The 25,068-nt window shown below is 37.1% G+C and overlaps 1 protein-coding gene across 28 annotated transcripts; it reads right to left on the minus strand.

Moving 5' to 3' along the window:
* Positions 1–85: 85 nt before the first annotated feature.
* LOC106153735 (uncharacterized) lies at positions 86–25,029 on the minus strand. 28 transcript variants are annotated; one of them, XM_087006257.1, is made up of 38 exons: positions 24,708–25,024; positions 23,567–23,642; positions 21,976–23,291; positions 21,658–21,745; positions 21,434–21,472; positions 19,757–21,084; positions 19,447–19,534; positions 19,140–19,178; positions 17,683–18,996; positions 17,071–17,244; positions 16,414–16,590; positions 15,993–16,163; positions 15,457–15,627; positions 14,836–15,006; positions 14,315–14,485; positions 13,842–14,015; positions 13,070–13,240; positions 12,642–12,812; positions 11,905–12,075; positions 11,397–11,567; positions 10,994–11,164; positions 10,118–10,288; positions 9,647–9,817; positions 9,237–9,407; positions 8,639–8,809; positions 8,181–8,351; positions 7,634–7,804; positions 6,787–6,957; positions 6,392–6,562; positions 5,903–6,073; positions 5,362–5,532; positions 4,978–5,148; positions 4,082–4,206; positions 3,270–3,630; positions 2,952–3,074; positions 2,477–2,599; positions 1,851–1,991; positions 86–959 (listed from the first exon to the last, which is right to left on the minus strand). In XM_087006257.1, the coding sequence occupies exons 2-38, from the start codon at positions 23,640–23,642 to the stop codon at positions 667–669; spliced, it is 9,399 nt and encodes a 3,132-aa protein (XP_086862383.1). In that variant the 5' UTR covers positions 24,708–25,024; the 3' UTR covers positions 86–666. The 28 variants fall into 28 exon arrangements, with proteins under 28 accessions (XP_086862383.1, XP_086862379.1, XP_086862407.1 ...); XM_087006253.1 differs by having other exon boundaries at positions 14,836–15,009; XM_087006281.1 differs by lacking the exon at positions 5,903–6,073 and having other exon boundaries at positions 14,836–15,009; positions 24,708–25,027.
* Between the last annotated feature and the right edge of the window lie 39 nt (positions 25,030–25,068).

Below are 25,068 nucleotides of genomic sequence, written 5' to 3' on the forward strand. Positions count from 1 at the left end.
AGGATATAGATAGATAGATAGATCTAACACAAATTGTTCACTACAAAACAAGCATGACCTGCAGAGCATTAAAAAGACAACAATATAATTTTAACATGTTTTTATAGAAAAAAGAAGAAAAATACAATAATTTCAGCATGAACAGCAAGTAAAAAACATAAACATACCCACTATGTCATACAGCAATATGTATATGTAAAAGACTTCTGCTTCTGACACTGTTATGATGTAATAAAAGATTTTCCTTTAAATAATCACATCAATATAAATAATATGCAAAAACTCTTGTGTCACTTCCATTGCATAAATTATTATGGACGGATTATACAAGTGCACATTCAGGATGTATGTGGCAAATGCTGCAATATACATGGCACTTAAATCATGTACTTAAACTTTGGCCTTCAAGTCAAGAAAATTCATATTAAATATGTACATTTTTTATATTTCAACTGACCAGTTCAAGAAAATTATATTCCAGCTCCGTGCAAAGTTACTTTCACTTAATAAAAACTAATATTTTAAGAATTGTCAAAAAATCACTTGACGTCTACATGAAAATGTATTATGAAAATTGTCAAGGACACAAAAAATTTCATTTTTAAATCTTTTTTGTACATCACTGATATTACAGGTGCAAAAATGTAAACCCAAAAGTATCACAAACTAATATCCATTTGGGGTAGAAAATATTGAATTTCTTGAGAAAGAAGTCTGATCACCATTGAACAATTTTTCTTCCTTTTCTTTCTTTTTCTCTCTTCTCTGTTTATAGATCATATATCCTACCATAATCAAAAGAAGCACAGTGAGTCCAATCAACCAGATGATCATGGCAACAATGACATAACCATTGATCAGAGATGTGTCATATCCACAGTCCCCTACTTGTGACGATGCTTGGACTCCTGTCCCATCCTTGACCACCTGTGACACTGTCTCTGACAGAGTTGTCAACTCTGAAACAAAGGCAAATCCATAAAGGTCCTTATACAAATAGCCCCTTGCAACAAGAGCAGATTGATTGCTTGCTTGCAATGCCAGTATTTCTAATTGATTAAAACTGTCTTGTTATCTGAAAGCATTGATAACTTTCACCAAAACTGAAGAGATTTTGCTATTGTTTCAGATACATTATTTTTTTAAAAATAATTCGAAAATTATATTTCTTTGATATTGTGTTCAAGGTTTTTACTTCATAGAGTAAAACTACCCAGTAGTCAGCTTTTTGATTTGGTTGCTACCACTCGGTAGAAATGTTCCAATTTTAAGCAATTATGACTTGAAAATATGGTTTCCGCAAAATTCAAAATTATCCCCTATCAAAAAGATTGAGTTTTTGCTATATAGTAATTTGATATTTCCCCCCTGCGCAAAAAGATCACCATCATCAAAGTCATCAAGATCATTACTGTTTTTTTAATGATGCTGGAGGCATAATCACAATAGTTAGTGTACAATTTTCACTGCCGTTATCATAAGTGTACATTTGACCCAGATGCAATTTGTTTTTGACAAAATCTATTCATCAGTTGAGACAACTAGTCCATGTAAAATTCTCTATGGAATGGAATGGTCATGGGTCCTGTATTACAAAATAACTAATTAAAATAACTAATTAAAATTGGTTTAAGAATATCAGGCAACTTAATTCCATTTCACTTAGGATTAAGAAGACATAGCTACTTAAGGCTAAAAACCCGAATCCTTTTGTGAAATGGGCCCCAGATATTATCACAAACCCAGATTAATTAACCAGGTACATGATTGCAGCGCAGGGGGGCTTTGTGATTTGATTTACTGATGGCAAACTCTAGTTCAATATCCGTTTGGACACTGGGGAAACCAACCTGATATTTTGGTCTGCAGTGTTTGTGACAAAGTGTCCATAGATCCTGGTACAGTTCCTATACAAATATGACTGCCTCTTGTATTGATGCATGTTTGGGATGTGTTACACCCACCACTACTGACAGCACATTCATCTATGTCTGCAAAACAAAATGACTCAAGCAATCTAGATTTTTCTTTAAATAACATAGATGAATATTCAAAATGAGGAGAAGCATATTTGTCCACACCACTCTGTTATTATGATGATCATTTAATCATTGTCATTATTAGTTTCTTTACAGATATAACAGTATTTGTTAGATCCAAGTCATTTTGAAAAAATAATTTGCCCAGCAGCCTGTTGATGCAAATAGAGTCTGTTTTGTGACTTATGTTTATTAATGTAAACTAGTACATATTTATATAATACTTAGATTTTAAATAATTGGCAAAGACTGGCAAATATTAATTGGCAATTATTATTGGCAATTATTTTTAAATGAATAAATTACTTATTATAATTCATCGGTATTTTTTTTCATTTCACAAATTAGTTTCAGACTGCATATGCCGAAAAAGAATTTGTAACATGGCATTGATGTATAACACGAAGTAGACATATGTTGAAGATAGGAATTTATACCTTCACAACTATGCCTATCTGGACTCAGTCTATAGCCAGAATTGCATGCACACACATAGGTCCCTTCAGCATTGTAACACTGCTGTTCACACCCACCATGGTTCTGATCACATTCATTTTCATCTGAAAATTAAAGGTGATATTAGGTTCAAAATATATGTATCAAAACACTTGTACTATAAATATTATGAAACTGTCTATATATGTGACTTCTGCCCAAGTTTTAGACCTGATGTCGGTCAGATTCTTCATGTAATCAAATTTTTCTCTTCAAGAATGCCCAGTAATCCAATAAACATCCACATGATTGTGGAGATGTGAAAAAGAATAAGATGGTATATATCAAAATCAAAGCTCAGGGCACTAATATTCAATCAAATCACTGTCAGTGCTCAAATTAAATGCTAAAACACAAATAGTTCTTTAAAAAATAACATATCCTTTGATAGGTAATGTGCGATTGACTAAAATTTACCTGAGCAAGACTTCTTGTTGTCTGTAAGTTGATACCCAGCATTACACTTGCAGTGGTAAGACAGATAAGAGTTCACACAAACTTGTTCACATTCTCCTTGGTTGTACAGACACTCGTCCACCTCTGTAACAAAAAAAAAAAAAAAAAAAAAAAGAAAAAAAAGAAAAGAAAAGGAGACACAGATGACTTTCATCATCATACATGTTTTCATTTGAAAAATGATTTAGAGCTTTGTTACAGCTGTGGATAAATTCTTTAAATTTAAGCAGACAGAAATTTACGTACTTCTTCTTGTATATGTGTATCGCATATAATTACCTTCATTTCCAGGTGGCCCAACAGGGCCTACTGGACCTGCTATTCCTGTGTCACCCTTAACTCCCTGAATTCCTTGAGATCCTTTATCTCCCGTAGAACCAGAGGGCCCCGCTTCTCCTTGAGAACCAGTCCCTCCCCTGCTACCCTTCTCTCCTTTCACACCTTGGTCCCCTTTGGCTCCCTTTGATCCAGGTGGTCCAGTTGGTCCAGTCACTCCCTGGGGTCCTCGTATACCTGTGGGACCAAATGGTCCAGGAGGACCTTGCTCACCTTTGTCTCCCTTGGCACCTGTATCACCTGGAGGACCAGGAGAGCCTGGAGGCCCCTGGGGACCGGCAGACCCTGTAGGACCCTGAGGACCCTAGCGCAGAAAAGTGGTAAGTTTGCTTTATTGTTTAATGTTTAGTATAACTAAATATTACTGAAAATAGCATTTATTTCATTTACAGAAAACAAATTTATATTTATCTTATATTTTGCAGCACTGTACCTTAATCGTTAGACTGGGTTCACATACTTAGATCGATCCATCAGGATCGACCTAACTCCCTGGAGAGTCTCACTAAATTGCTATCAAACAACCAGCTTATATGTCTGTCACGCCTACTGAATCACCTAGGGGGTAAAGATAATTACCCCCTAACAGCTTTACTAGGCGTGACAGACATTTAAGCCAGTCAAGTTGACAGCAATTTAGTGAGACTCACCAGGGAGATAGATTGATTCAAATATCTGTGGGAATGGTCTCTTAGTATTGGTTAATTCAATCATATATTTCATATATTTTAATTACATACATAGCAGTCACTTACAGTTGGCCCCAAGGGTCCAGGCAGTCCTCTTAAACCATCAAGGCCTTGAGGGCCAGTTGGGCCTTGCTCCCCTTTTTGACCTTTTGGACCAGCGGGCCCTTGTGGGCCAGGTGGACCAACAGCAGCTGCAGAAATAAATAATAAAAAAACAAATACACTATAATACAAGGTTATGTGCATGTGTAAACCAAAAATAAACCAAAAACATAGGATAATAATTTATTGTTATATTTATATTACTTTCTACCAGGGCCACAGATTGATTTTTCCCTAGACATTAACAGATATGTCTCTGGTTAAATAGATGGCTAATATCTGCACTGTGACCCTGTTCTGAAATCTCAAAGATGATTACATGGCTGGTAATTGTTTGAATAACTACACAGGCATTGTCACTTAGCAAGTCCCTGTCAAGTCCCCTTGAATTGACAGCAATGAAAACAGTTAATTGCTCATCTGTGACAATAAAACAGCCCCTTACATTGTATGAACAGCTTGTTACTTTAGGATGTTCCTTCAAACCATGTGACTCGTTTCAGCAGACAGACAAGACAAGACAAGACAGGTTGCATAACAAGCATTAATTACATTGGCGCAAAGCCCAGCTCCCACTGAGTTCCTGCAGAGTGGAAGCAATGCTTCCATCTAGCCAAAAGTTACAGGGTCACCTCAGCAAAAATGTCCACAGAATAATAACTGTGGCCCTGGTATATATGTATAAGGCCCTGGTATATATATTCTTATATATATATATAAGAATAAAATGAAAATTAATATGATAGGTTGGTATAATAATTTATTCAAATAAAATAAAGACTTCTCAAAATATCTTCAACTTTAGCAAAATTTCACAAATTGTATTGTTATAAAACATACAAAGATGAATATAAACGTACCTTGACAGGAAAATGTGTTGCATGAAGCATCTTCTTGAGAATTCCCAGGGCAAGAAATGCCTCCATTACTGGGAGGTGGTTGGTCACAAACTCTTGTTCTTGAGTGAGCTCCAGTGCCACAGGTTTTAGAACACTGACTCCAGCTAGCCCACTGGCCCCAATTCCCATTGACTGAAAAAATTAAATCCTTAACGTAAAATATTTTAAGACCAACATCAAAAGCTCTATGGGAGTTAATGCCTCCATGACACTTTACTGCACTTAAAAATACATCTATAATCATTTAAAAAAGAAGTTTCTATCAAATTAAATGCAAAATTCCTCATAATAATAATTTAAATAAGGGATAAAAATATTACAAAGAGGTTCAAAAACCAACCTTACCAGGACATGGTTGTGTGTTACAAGACTGAGACACTTTTCCTTCCCCAAGACAGTTATCTCCTCCATAGTTGGGTGTTGGATTGTTACAAAGTCTGGTTCTGCTCTGTGTTCCACCCCCACACGTCACTGTGCAGGTGCCCCAGTACGTCCAGTAGCCCCAGTTGCCATGCACTATGTACAAAGTAGAGGGACTATTCACCAACTAATACATACAGTCAGCTTGAAGCAAAGTTTAAAATTTGAGAGGATACATACATTTTTATCGGTGGGCATTTGCATATAATTACAAGTAAATAAGTAAAAAGCCAATTATGTAATTTTTTTTAAATAAAAGCTCAGCAATGGACCCATTTTCAAAAGCAAACAGTACCTCTATTCATCTCTAACAACAAGAAAAAATTCCACTTAATTGAAATACAGTGCAACTTATGATTTTATCATTTTGTTTACTGTTAACATGTTCAGTTGCTATTCTATCATTTTTCAAAAGTATTTTTGTCTACTATATCCTTGTCATTGTTGTAACAAAAGCTATGCATACCAGGACAGTTTTCAGTGTTGCACTGTTGAGACAGCTCTGAGCTCCCAGGGCAGGAACTCCCACCATTGCTAGGTGCAGGGTTATCACATAACCTAGTTTTAGTTTGGGTCCCACCACCACAGGAAACTGGGCAACTAGCCCAGGATGACCAGGACCCCCAATTACCAGTAACTTAACATAAGCAAATAATAAAAAGTAATCAGAAATAAAAAAGAACAAATAGTCAAAGAGAAATCATAGCAAAATGAGAGAAAACCATTTCTATTTCACTGGCGGACAGAAATAGAATGTCCTAAAATTCTTGCTTTATATAATGAATAAAATGATTAACATACATAGACAAATTCAGTTGTACCTACCAGTGAGTGAAACTAAATATTTGGAAAAATAAGCAGACATACAAAATCAAAGCAATGTACACATCTTAAATGTTTTTCTATTTCTAATTTACCCCACACAGCCATTGCATTATGCTTTCAAATAACTCACCTGGGCACCCTTGTGTGTTACACTGTTGAGATTCAGACCCACTACCAAAGCAGGTATTCCCACCATTACTTGGGGTAGGATTATCACACTGTCTAGATCTTGTTTGTATACCACCACCACATGTTACAGGGCACGAAGACCAAGGAGTCCAAGAACCCCAATTACCATCAGCTAAAACAGTATTTTCGATTGATCAGCTTTGATTGTTAAAAAAGCAAACTGCACAACTGTAGGGATATTTCAAAACTTTACCTTTTTCATAAAAAAATCCATTATTATTTTAACTGTTTTATTTATTTATTTTATTTTGTTTTGTTTTATTTATTGTTATTTATTTATTTTATTTTATTATTTTATTTCATTTTTTTAAGTAGTTTTAAGAAAACTACATATACCTGGACATCCTTTAATACTGCACTGTTCACTTTCAGCATTATTTCCAGGACAAGTTGTGCCACCATTAGCAGGAACAGGATTGTCACAGACTCTTGCTCTACTTCTCTGTCCAATACCACATGTGGCACTGCAAGTGCTCCACCCACTCCAGCCACCCCAGTTACCATTTACTATAAAAAAAAAAACAAATTACATTTTTTATAAATAGTACTTATTCTTTTTCAATATTATGTAGGATAATCCCATTATGGTAAAATGGGTTTATTAATCATAATATTAAAAAAAGATAAAATATAAATTGATTATGTAAATATAAATTGAATATGATTATTTGAAAATAAAGTTCATGGCAAAATCAGATTATTCATTAAACCACTCATTAAATAACAACCATAATATCTTATAAAACAATATCAGCTGAACCACGACTTCATTATCCTCCACGCCTCTAAGTATTTATAAAGCAAATCACTGCAGAGTAAATTAATAGGTGGAGCTTCTTACCATTTTACTTTTCTTATTTAGTTTCTTAAACATTTACTAATATCAGTTTCATTTTACGTATTAAAACCTGACAGATGCTCACTGGGAATTTGATTGAATAAATAAAGTAGATCATTCAATCTTACATGTAATTAGTGCCTTGTTATAAAGAGAAAGAATAGATATCATTATCATTTTTCTAAAGCTGAGAAAGGTGAACTAGATGTTTTGAGATTAACACTATCTATTTCCTTAACATCAAAAGGCAGTTCCCTGTACATGTACTAATAAAAGCAGCAAAAGCAATGCTCATCCGTATGTAGCAGAGATAAGAATAATATCATTAGTTTTATCATGAGTTACCCTGGCAGGCTTGAGTGTTACATTGCTGGAACTGAGTCCCATCCCCAGGGCATGAAGCTCCTCCATTACTAGGAGCTGGATTATTACAAGATCTGGTTCTTGCTTGAGATCCACCACCACAACTGACTGGACATGTGGTCCAAGAAGACCAAGACCCCCAGTTGCCATTAACTAAAATCATATAGTAAATACACTAAAAAAACAAATAATAGTTTAAAAATCATAAAAACAAAAATAATAGCTACTTAATGAATAGAGGAAAAGAATGAAAGAAGAAAGAACATAGGGTCAATTTATGACAGAATCAACTATTGATCTGGGTATAAGATGCACTTATTTTACCAAGATTTGAGATGTGAAGCTAAATACTACTTATCCCATAATTTGATTTATTGCCCTTGCTTTAAGAGACTAACTTCATACTAATTATATACCCAGATAGGTGGTTATATTTTTAAATAATTTAATGTAAGAGACCAATTAGGGGTATAATAATGAATGTTTATGTATGAAAATATATGGTCCTTCATCCCCATACATGACATACCCGGGCACCCTTGTGTGTTACATTGTTGAGACTCAGACCCACTACCAAAGCAGGGATTCCCACCATTACTTGGGGCAGGATTATCACACTGTCTAGATCTTGTTTGTGTACCACCACCACATGTTACAGGACATGAGGACCAAGGAGTCCAAGAACCCCAATTACCATCAGCTATACAACAAGAAATAATGCAAAAAATCTATATTAAGAAAAGTTTTTTTTCCAAAATGTAGCAGCTGCTTAGAGGATGTACACATTCAAAGGCAAAAAAAAATTAAAAATTAAAAAAAACAAAACATGAAGGTGCAGTAGAGATTTAGAGGCAAACAAGGAGTTCATGTAAAAGACATTTTTCCAACAAAAAAATTGATAGAAACCTTGAAAAAATTGTTTAAAATAATTTTTTAAATACGTGAAAAATTGATTTTGAATTTGAAAAACAAAATAATGCTATATACCAGGACACCCTGTAATACTGCAGTTCTGAGTATCTACTCTGTTTCCAGGACAAGTTGTGCCACCATTAGCAGGAGCAGGATTGTCACAGACTCTTGCTCTACTTTGCTGTCCAATACCACATGTGACACTACAAGTGTTCCACACACTCCAGCCACCCCAGTTACCATTTACTTCGTAAAAAGATGAACACATCTTAAGGAATATCATCAAAATATGTAATTGTGTAACGTAGTTATTTAACATCAAAATTCCCTCAGTCTAACCTTAATTAAGTTAGATTTATTATTTTTTCGTATCAGTATGCTGGTGGACTAAGCACTCTTTTGGGGGGCCAAAGTTTAAAAGTTGACTTTTTGCAGGAAACAATAGCTTGGCAATTATTTGAAAAAAAATGGGATATTTGACCTTAACAAATTAAAATCATAAAATAATTATTTTGAAAAATACATTATAAATCGTTTTAATTTTCAAGTATAAGCTCATTTTATAGCATGAAAGGAAGTGTATGAAATTAAGCATTGGACATTATACATCTAACTATAAATTAAAATGTGCTAACAAAAAATAAATGAATAAAAGTTATTGTTTTTAGCATACCCTGGCAGGCTTGGGTGTTACATTGCTGAAACTGAGTCCCCTCCCCAGGGCATGAAGCCCCTCCATTACTAGGAGCTGGATTATTACAAGATCTGGTTCTTGCTTGAGATTCACCACCACAACTGACTGGGCATGTGGTCCAAGAAGACCATAACCCCCAGTTACCATTTACTAAAATTATATAGAAAGCAAAGACAAGAGAACTGAAAAAAATATATCCTAAAAGCATACTTCAGAGAATTAGTCAATAAATAGAAAAAAGGAGATACAAATTAATATAAGCATATCATAGCTGTGTTATTAATGGTCAGCATCTATAGGCCTAGTTCAATACGCTAATGAAAGAGAAATGCTTTTCTTACGATCTATACTACAGAAATTTTGCTGTATTAGACATCCATGTAACATACCCGGACACCCTTGTGTGTTACATTGTTGAGACTCAGACCCACTACCAAAGCAGGTATTCCCACCATTACTTGGGGAAGGATTATCACACTGTCTAGTTCTTGTTTGTGTACCACCACCACATGTTACAGGACATGAGGACCAAGGAGTCCAAGAACCCCAATTACCATCAGCTATACAACAAAAAATAATGCACAAACAACTAATACTTAATTAAATAAAAAAGAATTTTTTCAAAATGTGGTAGTTTGAAAACAACCAAATTAAATACAATGTAAACATATGCAGGTATTAATTGACGAATTTAAAGACAGTTGAGACTTAAAAGCAAACAAATAATTCATGTATTATTAAATGATAATATTCTAACAAAAATTCATAGAAATCTTAAAGGAAAGATTGTATATAAAATTATTTTCAATACTGTTGGAAATATTTCTTATGATTTTGAAAAACAAAATAATGATATATACCAGGACACCCTGTAATACTGCAGTTCTGAGTATCTATTCTGTTTCCAGGACAAGATGTGCCACCATTAGCAGGAGCAGGATTGTCACAGACTCTTGCTCTACTTTGCTGTCCAATACCACATGTGACACTACAAGTGTTCCACACACTCCAGCCACCCCAGTTACCATTTACTACATGAGCAGATGAACACAACTTGAGGAATATCATTAGAAATTATCTAATAGTAGTGGGACAAATATTTGGCATCAATATTCAATCTCTTTCACCTTAGATGTATTCTTCTTTTGTATCAAAATATAAGTGGACTGAGCACTTGTTTTCTTGAGCCCAAGTTTAAATGATACTATATTTTTGTATAATCACAAGAAATCTGATGTCAATTTATTTATTACTTTTTACCTGTATATATATATATATATATATACAGACCATTTTAAATATTCATTATATAATTTAATATGTTTTTGGAAATAACTAAGCTGAGCCTCATAATCCAGTATTCAAGGAATGTATCAAATCATGCACTGCACAATCTTTTAAAAACATAAAAAGAGAAGAAAGAAAAGTAGTTATATTTGGGGTCATGTCGATACTCCCCCGCACCGCTACTCCCCTGCACCGATACTCCCCTGCACTGATAAACCCCTTAGTAATTTTTTTTATTATGCGCATCGATACGACCCCACACCGATAGATCCCCGCACCGGTACATACCCGCACCGATACTCCCCAGCACCGATACTTCCCCGCACCGATACTCCCCCCCCCCCCCCAGGATATCTGTAATTGTGGGGGAGTATCGGTGCGGGGAAGTATTGGTGCGGGGATGTACCGGTGCGGGGACATATCGTCATGTAACCTAATATTTAGCATACCCGGGCAAGCTTGAGTGTTACATTGCTGGAACTGAGTACCATCCCCAGGGCATGAAGCCCCTCCATTACTAGGAGCTGGATTATTACAAGATCTGGTTCTTGCTTGAGATTCACCACCACAACTGACTGGGCATGTGGTCCAAGAAGACCAAGACCCCCAGTTGCCATTTACTAAAAACAATAAATCATTAAAGAAAGTATAAAGACATGCAAGAAAACTTAAAGATATTTTTAGAAGAGTAAGCAAATAAAAACAGTCAATATAAGCATATCATGTAAAGCTATGATATTAATGAATCTGGAAGCTTATAGTTCAATAAGAAAAGGGACAAGATTTTTTTTCTTCATTTTTCCACTGTAATACAAAACTAATTTTGCAGTGTTAGACATCCATGCAACATACCCCCACACCCTTGTGTGTTACATTGTTGAGTCTCAGACCCACTACCAAAGCAGGTGTTTCCACCATTACTTGGGGCAGGATTATCACACTGTCTAGTTCTTGTTTGTGTACTACCACCACATGTTACAGAACATGATGACCAAGAGGTCCAAGAACCCCAATTACCATCAGCTATATTAAGAAAAAATAATGCACAAACAATCTTAAATAAAAAAAAATTTTGACAATTGGATAGATGTTGGATAGGAAAACAACCAAATTAAATATAATGGAAACATACCCAGTAGTCAAATGATTAATTAAAAGGCATTTGAGACAAAGGCAAACAAGGAGTTCATGTACTAAATGATAGTTTTTCCAACAAAATTGAGAGAAATCTTGAAAAAAATATTGTACATGTATAAAATAAATGCTTGTAAGTTTGTCTTCTGAATTAAGAAGACAGTAAGTTTGTCTTCTGAATGTAAATATTTCTTCTGAATTTTAAAAACAAAATAATGATATATACCAGGACACCCTGTAATACTGCAGTTCTGAGTATCTATTCTGTTTCCAGGACAAGTTGTGCCACCATTAGCAGGAGCAGGATTGTCACAGGCTCTTGCTCTCTGTTGCTGTCCAATACCACATGTGACACTACAAGTGTTCCACACACTCCAGCCACCCCAGTTACCATTTACTAGTAATGGATTTTTACATGACTTCAATTTTTTTCCACAGAAATTCAATATATTACTTACAAGAACAAAAATAACTAGAAAGGAAATAATATTGTATGTGCTTTGTAAACAGAAATATAATTGGGTAAATAAATAAACAGGCTGTCAAATAAAAACTCTATGAGCAAAACAATATACAAATAAAATGAAATTACTGTCTTAATAAACTTATTGTAAAAAAAATTAATTTGCAAATAAAATTAGAGCACCATATCTTACTGGGGTTCACATGGATAAGGCGCACACATTACACAAGCAATGGCTGAGATCCCTTAAAATGGTTCTTATACATGTGAGACCCCATTCCCACATATATTTAGATCGATCTATCCCCCTGGGGAGTCTCACTAGATTGGTGTCAGCTTAACTGGCTTAAATGTCTGTTCCGCCAACTAAAAGCTGTGAGGGGGTAATTAACTGCGGTGTGCGCTTGGCTGACAGCAATTGATTCAGCGTGAACCCCTAAGGAGTTAGGTCGATTCAGATGGATCGATCTAAATCTCTGGAAATGCAGTCTAAGACATACCCTGACACCCTTGTGTGTTACACTGTTGAGTCTCAGACCCACTACCAAAGCAGGGATTCCCACCATTACTTGGGGGAGGATTATCACACTGTCTAGTTCTTGTTTGTGTACCACCACCACATGTTACAGGACATGAGGACCAAGGAGTCCAAGAACCCCAATTACCATCAGCTATTAAATTAAAATTTGTCTATTTTCAATTTTCTGACATTTATTCCAATACCGATTTATACTGAAACACAAGTGAGCATGAAGACCAACCTAAACATAGGTAAATGTTAACTGAAATAAATATAGGGTTGGTTCCACTGCCGTATAAACATTTATTTCTTTTGATGGTTGGAATCACTTCTCTGTTCTGATTTGTAATTTAACATGCTTATACGTATAATGTTCTCTCAACTTTGTGCCACAGCAATCATTCTTACCAGGACATCCAGCATCACTGCATGCTTGTGTTTCAATGTTACTCCCAAGACAAGATAGGCCTCCATTTGATGCAGGAGGGTTATCACAGGCTCTGGTCCTTATTTGCTGTCCAATACCACAGGTGACACTACATGTATTCCAAATACTCCAACCACCCCAGTTACCATTAACTACAATTGCAGTGTTTTGAAATATAAGAAAATCTTAGATTCCAGTTTGAAAGAAAAAGCAGGATATAGGGCAGTCACTGTACAACTGTATATATCAAGGTGTTTCATCAAAGCAAGTAATAAATTGCACTGGATTGAATGATGTATTGAAAAACAGTTAACATAGTCTTTTAATGTACACATTTGAAATTTTAAAATGATACCATTTAAAATGTTCAAATTAGTTGTGATAATTCATTTATATATTTATCTTTTATTTATCAATTTATGTAATTAATTTAATAGCATAATGATAAAAAAAACTCCTCACACTTTCCACAGCAAGCCTTGGATACAAAAAGGGTCATTCAAAAAATACATTGTGTAATGAATATACAAAACACACTTTGCATGCCAACGAAAACATCCATATAACACTCGTGATAAACTGAAATAATTATAGATAATAAGACAAAGGAGAAGATATATCATCTAGCTTAAGTAAAACTTTGAAACTGAAGTGTTCACTGCTGCTTAAAACAAATGTGTAATGAAAAAGAGACAACTAAAAAACTGAAACAGCCATGCACAGATCACAAATCCATTCACAAAATTCCCATACCAGGACAAGGACTGGTGTTACAGTCTTGACGATAAAGGCCATTTCCTGCACAATGTGCCCCACCATTTGCAGGCGCAGGATTATTACAGAGTTTTACTCTGGTTTTGACACCACCACCACATGTTTTTGAGCACAGTGTCCAATCAGAACTCCATGTGCCCCAGTTACCATTTACTGTAAATGTAGTATAGCTAATAAACATGACAAACCATCTTTTAAAAATATCTGTTACTAGACAATTATCAATATATAGCTTGTGTTTTTTTACTCATGACAAGAAGGCCGAATAGTCTGCCAAAAAACAATTTTGCAATATGTTGTCATGTCTTGGTTAAATAAAACTTTACAATTAATTGAATTTTTATAGACTGATTTACAAGTTTTAATTTTATAAACAGCTGGAATGTCAAGAGTTTGAAAAGAGTCAAAAAGTTTTTGTCAAGCGTTACTGAAATGACAACCCAATGACCCACCCGGGCATCCTTGTGTGTTGCATTGTTCACTTTGGGTTGCTGAACCAAGACAAGATGCACCACCATACTGTGGGCTAGGATTGTTACATTCTCTAAAACGTGTTCTTGGGCCACCTCCACATGTGACTGGACAATTTGTCCAGTCATTCCAGTCTCCCCATTCCCCATTTACTGAAACACAATTAAGGTAGCTCAACTAAGGTATCAGAAACCCATTAGATTATCATATAAATTACATCCTTGAGTTCCTTGGTTAACTTTATCCCTCTGTCTCAGATAAACAGTAGCACCAAATTGCTACTTTCTTAAGACAGATCCTTAAAATCTACGAATTGCTATTAAACTGAAATGTCAGAATATGCCTATCAAAAAAGTGTTCCTTGCATGAATAAAAGAAACTCTTCAATATGTATTATTAGTAGTATATAAATGTATCTGATGAATATATACTGGTTTATTTATTTTTTAATGCCCTAATCAACTTTATCAAACTTGTAAAACATTACAGCATGCAATCCTACCAGGGCAAGGGTAACTATTGCACTCCTGTGTCTGAATATTAGATCCGGGGCAATAGGAGCCTCCATTTGCAGGTGCAGGGCTATCACACATGTGTCTCCTGGACTTCTCACCTCCACCACAGGTATGAGAACACAGAGTCCACCCCTGCCACTCTCCCCAATTTCCATCAACTACTAGTATACATAATGTTAAGGTGAGCTAGCACACTTGTTAGTATCGTGTATCAGAGAAGACTTAGTGGTTATTAGTAAAAATACATATATCTAAAGCACTGGTGTGAGAATGCTATAAAGCTAATTATATCAGCATCAAAAACCACTATGACAAGGTAAAAAATATAAAAATATCATAGTATTTTCAAATCAACATCAAAACCAACAGAAATGGACATTATGGCTTTATTATGTAAAATAATGCTCAAACATGTTTTTCAAGTGATATATACTCATATGCAGTGCAAAGGTGAAGTAAATAAACACCAACATCAAGATGCAATTTACCTAAGGATAATGACTGTATTACTACCTTACTAAATATTTGAGAGATCACCACCTGAAACTTATACAAACTTTTCATTTAAAAAAATCCAAGCCACAATTAAGCTATCAGTCTGCACTCACCAGGACATCCTTGTGTTTCACAAAGTTCTGATTCAGTAGCACTCCCTGGACAAGAGCTTCCACCATTAGAAGGTGCTGGATTGTCACACACTCTAGTCCTGCTTCTTTGTCCTCCGCCACACGAGACAGTGCACGATGCCCAGTTAGCCCAAGCACCCCAATTTCCATTCACTACAACAGCATTAATTGTAGTGATTTGAGTAGTGAAGTATTTCTATTGTGGAGACATGCTTAGTGTATCTTGTTTCACATTAATCAAATATTTGAAGGGAATGTGCATTTAAAGATAAGCCCTTTTTAAATTTTGGGGAGGGGGATCATTTACGATATTGTTCTTTGAAACTCCCGTTGAATGCCAGGAAAAGCATACCAACAAAAATCAAAGGATAGTATCTCTCACCAGAGAGAGCTTACATAGTTGAACATTTTGCACATATCACAAAAAAAAAACACATATTTAATGGCACAGGTATAGAAGTTGTCTTTTCTAACATTTCTCTCCTTCATACCAGAAATAAAAAAGAAAGAAATCATACCAGGGCACGCTTGTGTGTTACACTGCTCAGACTCTGTCCTATCTCCAGGACAAGAAGATCCACCATTACTTGGTGCTGGGCTATCACAGGCTCTGTTCCTGGTTCTTGTGCCACCGTTACATAAAGCTGAACAACCAGACCAGGCATTCCAGGCACCCCAGTTCCCATTCACTTGGAAAAATAATGATACAAGTTAATATATTCCTATCATTCAAGTAAAACTATGGACTTATCAAATCAATACATCTTGCTTCGAAATTAATACGGATGATGACACCATTGTAAACCTTTAAGTCTGAACAATTATAAAAATGCAAGTCTATATCAGAAATGTACTAAACATGTATTTATCAGGGCTAATTAAGCACTTGTAGCATTATACTACAATTGAACATAAACTGAAATCAAATTCATAATCTACCTGGGCAGGCTGACTGTGTGCAACTCTGTGTTTCAGAGCTTGGGTCACTTGATGGACAAGGTTGCCCAGAGCCACTTTGAGGTGGGTCATTGCATTCTCTTGTTCTGGTCTGCTGTCCACTCCCACAGGTGACCGAACACATGCTCCAGCTGCCCCACTGACCCCAGTTCCCATCAACTAGAGGAGCAGTAATGTAACAATTAAAACTTCATAATTTACTCAATTCTTTAAAGGATTGTCCTGCGGAACTGAATTTTCCTCCAAAAATAATCAAGTTTCTCTTTTTTATGAGTCACGCCTTCTTATCAATTTCAGAAGAAAAGGCTATCGACATATGCCTTTTTGAGGGATTTAAATGCTCGAAAGTTCCAAATTGGGAGAGATATGTAGATTTTCAGGACATGTAGGCATAGAAAATATGATTTACAAAGGTATTTAAAAATGCCAGTATCGTACTTTAAACTTTTCAATTGTGTTTGAGATACTAGCATTAGGAATGTGTCTGTTGAGTCATTATGCATTCGGGGCAGCTGTAGGTCTACTGCTGCTTTGTGTTGTTTTGCGGCCACTAAAAGAAATGATTTCTTGAGAAGATGTTTTCATTTTTGGCAGAATACACATATCCACATCTAACTTGATCTGCTACTTCATACATACCATTTGCACATGCTAAAGTGTTGCAGATTTCTACTTCTAAGTTACTCCCGATACATGAGCTACCACCGTTGCTTGGGGCAGGATTATTACAGACTCGTTGCCTTGAATGGCTACCTCCACCGCATGTTGCTGAACAAATTTGCCAAGCCTGCCACGCGCCCCAGTTTCCATTTACTGTAATTATTATATATATTATATATAGGATGCTTATAATGAAACAACATAGCCTATAACAACGCCGGCATTAAACACGTCTATTTTTTCTTTTTTATTCTAGATTTAATCTTTATCATTTTTAATTTCTTTCATTTTATCATCACTTTATTAATTTATTTATTATTATTATTACTATAATATGCGTGAATCAAATAAAACAAAATCGTACAGGCTTACTCTGTAGAGGTAAAAATACCTTTGAGTATTATGTGTTTTATCCATGAATCAAAGATGCTGCCATAAGGACTATTGTAAAAAAACGCAGACTTGTCGGGCTGACTTCTTAAGGATCAAAAACGGTGTGATCACTGCGTTTTCTAGTACAAATGGAAGGAATGTTTCTTGGAGCAAAAGAAAAAATATCCAAATATCCATTATAACGCTTACAACGCTTACCTGGTTGAATTAACGTCTTCAAACGGGTACCAGCTGACATGGCAAAGCTTTCTATATCCCCTGCTCCATAAACTGTAGCCATAAACGTTCTGCCCTGAGCATGTGTAAGCCTCATTGACCCACTGGGTAGCTGAATGGCTGCACCAACATATGAGGTACCAGGAATTGGCGTCCACTGCACTGTGCTGGGGAGAGCTTGACCGTCCAGCAACAAATTGCCTGTCTGCGCGGCCTCTACGACTACCAGTACATAGTTGGTGTAGGAGATCCCTGAGCTCCCTGATTCTTGAAGGGAAGTGACGGTATATTCAGACTGCCACTGTTCGGCTGGAGTCAAAATGGCCATTGATGGATCACCAACATCACTCGCTGCCGTAGCTTTACTTTTGGTAAACTGCACCACCAGTATAGGATGGGTAGATGTCATATGCGTATAAACATTAGAAGGAAATGACCGTTCCGCGAATGCCCCTCTGTTCAAATTTACAGTTTCATCGTTGCCATTTCCAGAAACGGTGACGACGGTTCCATCATTACTTGCAACGATACGGAATATATCCCCTACAGTTCGACCAGGTGTGGGGACGGTGAAAAATTCTTGACCCCACGTGTTAACGGGAGGCAGCTGTTCAACTAAATGATCACGGTAGTTTGATTCATTACCTACGATTGTACGGATGTTACCACTAAATACTGCAATTGGCTTGTCTGATGAAACACGGGCACCTGTCATATCCCCAAAAGCCTGAGCTTGGAAAGTTTGATAGCTACCAAGTCTCAATACAATGGTGTCGCCATTTCTATAAGTCCATGAATTGTATGTCAGATTCAGCGGACTTCCCGGATTGTTAGGCAAAATTATCGTCACCGATGTCGTTGACCCCGTTGACGACAACGCAGCAATACCTAGCTGGCAGTTTTTAGTAATAACTGACGAAGAGTAGCATACTACGTAATAGTCCGTCCCTAAGATATCTGTGGGTAAGGCAAGATAGCCCTCAGACGAATGAAGTTCCCTGTTGATCGAATACACATTCACATCATGGGATGATTGAATGAGAACTGCCTTGGAGTTTATACCAGTTCCAGTTGTTTGTATCGCCCTTCCAAGACTGACTTTCTTCAATTCATTTGGACCAACGGTGACGGTTTCGGCAATGGCAGGTGTAAAGTTTGGTGACGTTACATTCACCTGAGAAGTCACTGTTGAGTAAGTGTTAGCGATGTAGACTTCAAGCGGCAAGTTTCGTGCGACGTCCACCTGATTTTCCATAAATATTATGACAAACTCCTGTCCACTAGAAGCCACGGTTTCTGAAAGTATAAGTATATTTAGTGAGTAGAGCTTATAAGTTATATTTCATGAAACCCTTTGTCGATTTTTTTTTCTGTGAAATCACACAGAAAATTATTTCTAAAAATGACAAGAAAGTTGAAAGCCTTATCATTTAACGTACCTTTACAGTCTTCATCTGTATCGCCGTCGTTGTCATTGTCTGCAACATAATTACATTACAATAAAGAAAAATATAAGTAATAGCTACTGCTACATGTAGTACACGTAATAATTGCGATTTAAAAGATATCGCCGCATGTGACAAAAGTTAATGTAGGCCTACCTAGGCAAACATACCGTATACGTATAACATTTGTGCCACTCAAATAACCGTTAATCATTGGCAAAATTCTTTAAGTAGCCTATAAACAAGTTCATCTTTAAAAAAAAATCAGGATCAAGCTCCGTGTTGAAATGATGTGACTCACCAACTCCGTCACAGTATTCCTCGTCCACCGTACCGTCACAGTCGCTGTCATACCCGTCACCAGGAACCATGTAGGGTGCGTTACAGCTCTGGAAAAAATATCGGCCCATATATTAGCCCATAATTATTTATATACGGCTGACGATCTATTAACCTTTATGCAGCGGAATTGTGTTTGGAAACAATATTTAATGTCTGGATTTTAAAAGTTTTTGCCGTGAAAATAATCATCATCAATGTTTTAGTATTTTACAGCAAACAGCAAATTTAATTGCCGTTCAGATGTCAATGCATGTTGAAACTTAACTTACAACGGCTATTGTTTCGAACTGCATTCCAATCGGAAATCCATAGCTTTCCTTGCTCGCTTTACCATACAAAATGCCCATCAATGCTACTCCATTTGAACTGTGCCGGATATGGTGAACCCCGCTTTCAACGTTGAAAAATGTCCCCGAATATGTGGTATCGGCAATGGGTGTCCAAGTCAAACCAGGTTTGCTTGTACTTAAATTTTGGTTATCCAACAGAATCCCACTAATTTGATCCGTGGGTGATACCACTAGGACATAATGTGTGTAGCCTCCACCCTCCACTCCCCCAGAATAAACAGGAGTACTAAAACTATATTTGAACGCATACTGTTCCATGGGAGGTACGATTATCATGGACGGGTCGGCAGGTTCGCTCTCCGAGAGTTGACTGGCAACAAACTGAACTAATAAGACAGGCTTGTCTGAAAGGAGATGAACATAATTGGTCGATGGTACGATTTTTTCGAAATACCCCCCTGCTTTTGTGATGGTCACGGCTTCTTTTGAAACGCTGCCCCCTCCACTACTGGTGTATCGCAGCAGGATGTTGGTGTTGTCTCTCGAAGCAACGACACGAAAATAGTCGCCAGTGGTCCTGGCAGGTATTGGGACAGTTGCGAATTCCCTTCCCCATGCGTACACCGGCGGAATTTGTTCCGAAAGATGGTCACGGGAATTCCCAGACCCAATACTGGTCCTAACGTTTCCGCTAAAAGCCGCCACGTTTTGCGATGAGGTGATGCGTGTTCCGGTGAGGTCTGAAGTACTCTGAACATGCAACGTGTCAAATCTATTCATTGTAAGCTGATACATGTCGCCGTTGCTGAAAGTTCGACCACCAAGACTTACACTGATAGTCTGGCCAGGGGGAGAGGGAAATTCCAGCGTTACGGTTGTCCCGTCTTGCAAACCCACGACGCCAAATTCAGTAGCAATGGTAGCAGGCGAATAGCTGACGGTGAAGTACTCCGTTCCTAAAACATCTGTTGGAAATGCCAAGAAAGCGTCTGAAGAAAACTTCTTTTTATTGACACCGTACACTGATATATCTCCAGTGGCCGTTACTTGGACAGCTTTTGTGGTGACATCGTTCCCCTCACTGCGTAAGTTAGCAGATATGGGGATTGAAACCACTTGATCGGGGTTGACTGTCGCAGATCTGCTTTCGGAAGGGTATACAAATCTTGGAGTCCTCACTTCCACTTGAACTGTTTGGGTGGAGAATGTCGCTATAAACAACTCTAGGTCGTAATAATCTGAGTATTCTGTCACAATATTGTTCAAATACATTATTACAAAGTCCCTGCCCGTGGCATCGATTGCAGCTGAAAAAAAGAGGGTCATTCAAATGAAAAAAAAAAGATAAAGATTTATTTGTTTAGTTTCATAATCAATCAGAATAAGCTGAAGACTTTCGCGTAATTGAAGAATCGAAAGTAAAAATCGAAAAGCTTTAATAGATTATAATCTAAATAGTCAGCATACATAAAATCGACTATGATACAAAATACAATTTGGATTGGGCAAATTCGGCCTGTTTATAGTGTCGGGCACTTAAAAACCTTCACGCCATAAGATCTGTCATTGCAAATACAATTCTGCTAGGAACATTTTCTGATTTATCGCACTTTACGTCCCAAACTTTTCCTCAAATTTATAAAACAGGACACGTACCTGCACAGTCTTCATCAACTCTGCCGTCGTTATCATTATCTGCAATAAAGTAAAAGAAGACTTACATTGAAATTTAGCAACAAGAAATGTAATAGTTTTCTATTATTTCGTAAAATAATCTCAAGTAATATAAATAGCTTATTCAAAAATATATTATCTATGCCGTTCCATTAAAGCTTTTAGTGTTTTAACGCCAATATCATAACCATAGTTTCATATCTCACCCATTTTGTCACACTTCTCTTCATTCATTTGACCGTCACAGTCATTGTCAGAGGAGTCGCCCGGGACCATTCGCGGTGCCGCGCACACCTGAAATTTAATAACGTCTCCTTACGTGTGTATTACGTATTGTATGTGTGACCTACAGATTTCTGTATTTTCTGTCGTAAGGAAGGAAAACTGGAATTCATTCAGGTATTTTAGCTTTGAACGTGGGTCTGTGCATGGAAAATGCATTGTACATGTAAATACCATGATACCAGTAATCAACTAAATTAGTGATCGATTGACTTAATTCATTATATAAGCAATCAATATACCTGTTGCTGTTGTATCACACCAGTCTTCATGCCCACAGGAAAGGCATACGACTCCCTATCAGCGGTCCCGTACAATATCGCCATAAAGGGCGTAGTATAGGTAAAGTGACGAATAAAATGTCGACCGGACGAAATATTAAAACTAGCTCCAACTAGCTCAGTCCCAGGAATATTTCCCCATATCACTAATCCAGCTGCATTCAGCCATTCATTGTTGTCCAATATTGTGTCTTTGGCACTGCGATGGACGGCAATTAATACATAGTTTGTATAGTCGCTATTCGCTACTGCTCCTGAATATTTTGGCGTTGTGAAAGAATAGCTGGTTTGGTACTGTTGCATTGGAGGCACTACTATCATGGACGGATCGGCAGGCTCATTGGAGGACAACTGGCTAAATACAATTTGTGTCACTAATATTGGAGCAGTTGAATTTATGTAAAGGTAACTATTCGGGTTGGTTGTAATATTCTTGCTATCACCTGCTCTACTGAAAAAATGGATGCGTCTGGCGATGTTGGACTCTCTGGTCTCTACAATGGTGTTGTCGGCGCTAGCGATGATTTTTATCAAATCGCCTATCGACGTTCTGCCAGGAATAGGTACCACAGCAAATGTGTCGCCCCACGCGGTAACAGGGGGCAACTGTTCGACTAAATGGTCTCTAGAATCACCCGTCCCAACGCTGGTCCGTATATTCCCACTAAACACCGCAATGTCCCTGCCCGTGCCAAAATTTGTTGCGTGAATGTGTGTACCCGTTAAATCGAACCAACTCTGAAGCTGAAGTGTTTGGTAAGAGTTCAATATTCGCGATATCACCTGACCTGAGGTGTAATTAGTTCCTTCAAACTCGGCTACCATACCAGCTCTTGATGGCAAGGTGATTTGCAGAAATGTCATGTCTTGGATTGCGACGACACCGAGCTCTGTTTTCACTGTGGGTGGACTATAGGTCACAGCGTAGTAATCACGACCAAGGGCGGTGACGGGGAGAGCCAAAAACCCGTCATTTGAAAATGGCTCTCGATTTATTCCATAAACGACAACATCGTCTGTTGCTTCGACTAAGATCGCCTTGTTTTCCACTTTTGAGCCTTCCATTCGAAGAGTATTTGGTATGGTGATGATTCTGACTTCATGACTATTCAGCGACACTGTAGTGTTTATAGCAGTCCCAGTATATTTGGGGGCTGTCACAGTAACTTGGACATTAGACTTTTCTGTAGAAACGTGTAATTCCAAGGGTTGGTTTGTTGGATTTTCAATCTTGTTTTCCATAAATGCCAAAGCAAACCGTCGTCCCGCATTGCTCCCTGGTAAAAGAATTAATAAAGAGAAAATTCCTGGTATCTTGGCGTTTGCCTTTAGGGTGTCGCAAACAAATGACCAAATAATGTCTTATGATGAAATGAATAAAATCAAAATAACCTTTATTATATACAGAAGGGTAAAAAAAGTTATGGACTTTACGTGTTTTTGAATGTTTTCAATAGACGGGGTGGGGGGGTGTTATCGCTTAATTAAAGTTTCTTGACTGCATCTATTTCAGAAGCTATCGTGTAGGAAATATAATATCTGACTAACATACCTGTCTGTGATACAGCAATGGGGACGAGTGCCAGAAAAATTACCAATGTAATCCCAGAAAAACGCCCTTGCTTCATCTGAAAAAAGGCATTGCGGTTAATTAGGCATGGTAGAAATCCATTTTACTTGCACGGGGCGGTTCCCATATACATTTAAAGATCGAAGCCAATATAAGGTACACGTACGGCTTCTGAAAAAGGTCATTTTATTCCAATATCCAATCAAAGACCAATGTAAAATTAATGCGCTACACTGATATTTGTTATGTTTTCGAAAGAGATTAGAAAGTGCATCATTAATTACTTGTACAAAGTACGGATAGTTGGCAACAGTTAAACAAGCTTACTTGTGTGTATACAAGTGTACCTACATGTATTCACATACATACATAGTTAAGTATAAATGAGGATAGTTGAGTATCGTTTGCTAAGTTTGTGTTACAGAATCTATGCAAGCGTGACATTTACATATACAAGTCAAAAATCTATGCAGGACAATGTGTTTAAGTAAATAAACAAAAGCTTTATAATGACGACAAAATACAGGTAAACATGTTTAAGTAAATAAATAAAAGCTTTATAATGACGACATAATGGCACAGTGCACTGGGAAGGCATATTAATGCATAACTTCAAAGGCGCTTGACCAAGTGCGCACATGAATTAGATCTGCACTTAACTCAGAACATGGGTTTTCGTACTTGCATCGATCGAACTGTGGTTTAATGTCAGAAATGCTCAGGTTTTCTCGCTATGGGTTACAAGAACATGTGCGCCAATAAAGACATTATTGAACCCGTGAACAAAACTTTGTTGATGACTCAGACACCACGCCCGTAAACAAATCTCGGAATATTTGGGAGACCAAGGGTGTTTCGCTCTCTAGATTTATCTTTTAAAATATATCCTTGGTTGGCCTAAGGTCGACTGGTTCCTACTATTTGTAAAATTGTCTTGTTCGATCTTGAAAATGGGGTTCAATAACAAGGTTTACAGGTATCGCAATAAATCTGAGACAGACCTTCAAGGACAGACAGACAGATTTGACACTGAATGTAATGCAAGGTCGACTGCATGTGGACCCCTTGCTTATGTAAATGTTCCATCATTCTAGGATTTGCGACACCACCCAAACAAACTAACCTTGGCATCAACAGATCACACTATGTAGAATCTTAGGGACTGCATCAAATCTCCTGATCTTCCCGTACAATATGCCGTCTTTAACAATCCATTTTATGGAAACACTTGGTCAAATTAGTGCAACCGTTGGTTTGTGGTCAGTCAACCAACCCCAGCTGCTCGTGCGACACCATCATGTCGTCCACCTGAATAATATTTCTGAGCGTTTGCCAGTCCTCTTGAGCAGTTCACCTGTTACGACGCTACTCCATGGACGGGTTTATTTAAAAGCCCCGTATGTAAACCAGCTGGGGCACCGAGCATACAATCATCAGGGTAACAACAACGCCACGCCTTTGTTATTGGCAGGCCGCCTTACACA

This window comes from Lingula anatina, chromosome 1 (assembly GCF_051362555.1).
Source record: "Lingula anatina isolate TDL-2025a chromosome 1, LinAna3.0, whole genome shotgun sequence".
In the NCBI taxonomy this organism is placed as follows: domain Eukaryota; kingdom Metazoa; phylum Brachiopoda; class Lingulata; order Lingulida; family Lingulidae; genus Lingula; species Lingula anatina.

What these genes read in the sequence shown, in the direction of transcription:
- LOC106153735 (XM_087006253.1), bottom strand. Translation starts at nt 23,642, where the DNA reads ATGAAGCAAGGGCGTTTTTCTGGGATTACATTGGTAATTTTTCTGGCA. An exon ending in CATTGCTGTATCACAGACAG is followed by an intron (nt 23,292 to 23,566) that starts GTATGTTAGTCA and finishes TTCTTTTACCAG; the next exon opens with GGAGCAATGCGGGACGACGG. An exon ending in CAACAAGAAGTCTTGCTCAG is followed by an intron (nt 2,600 to 2,951) that starts GTAAATTTTAGT and finishes TTTAATTTTCAG; the next exon opens with ATGAAAATGAATGTGATCAG.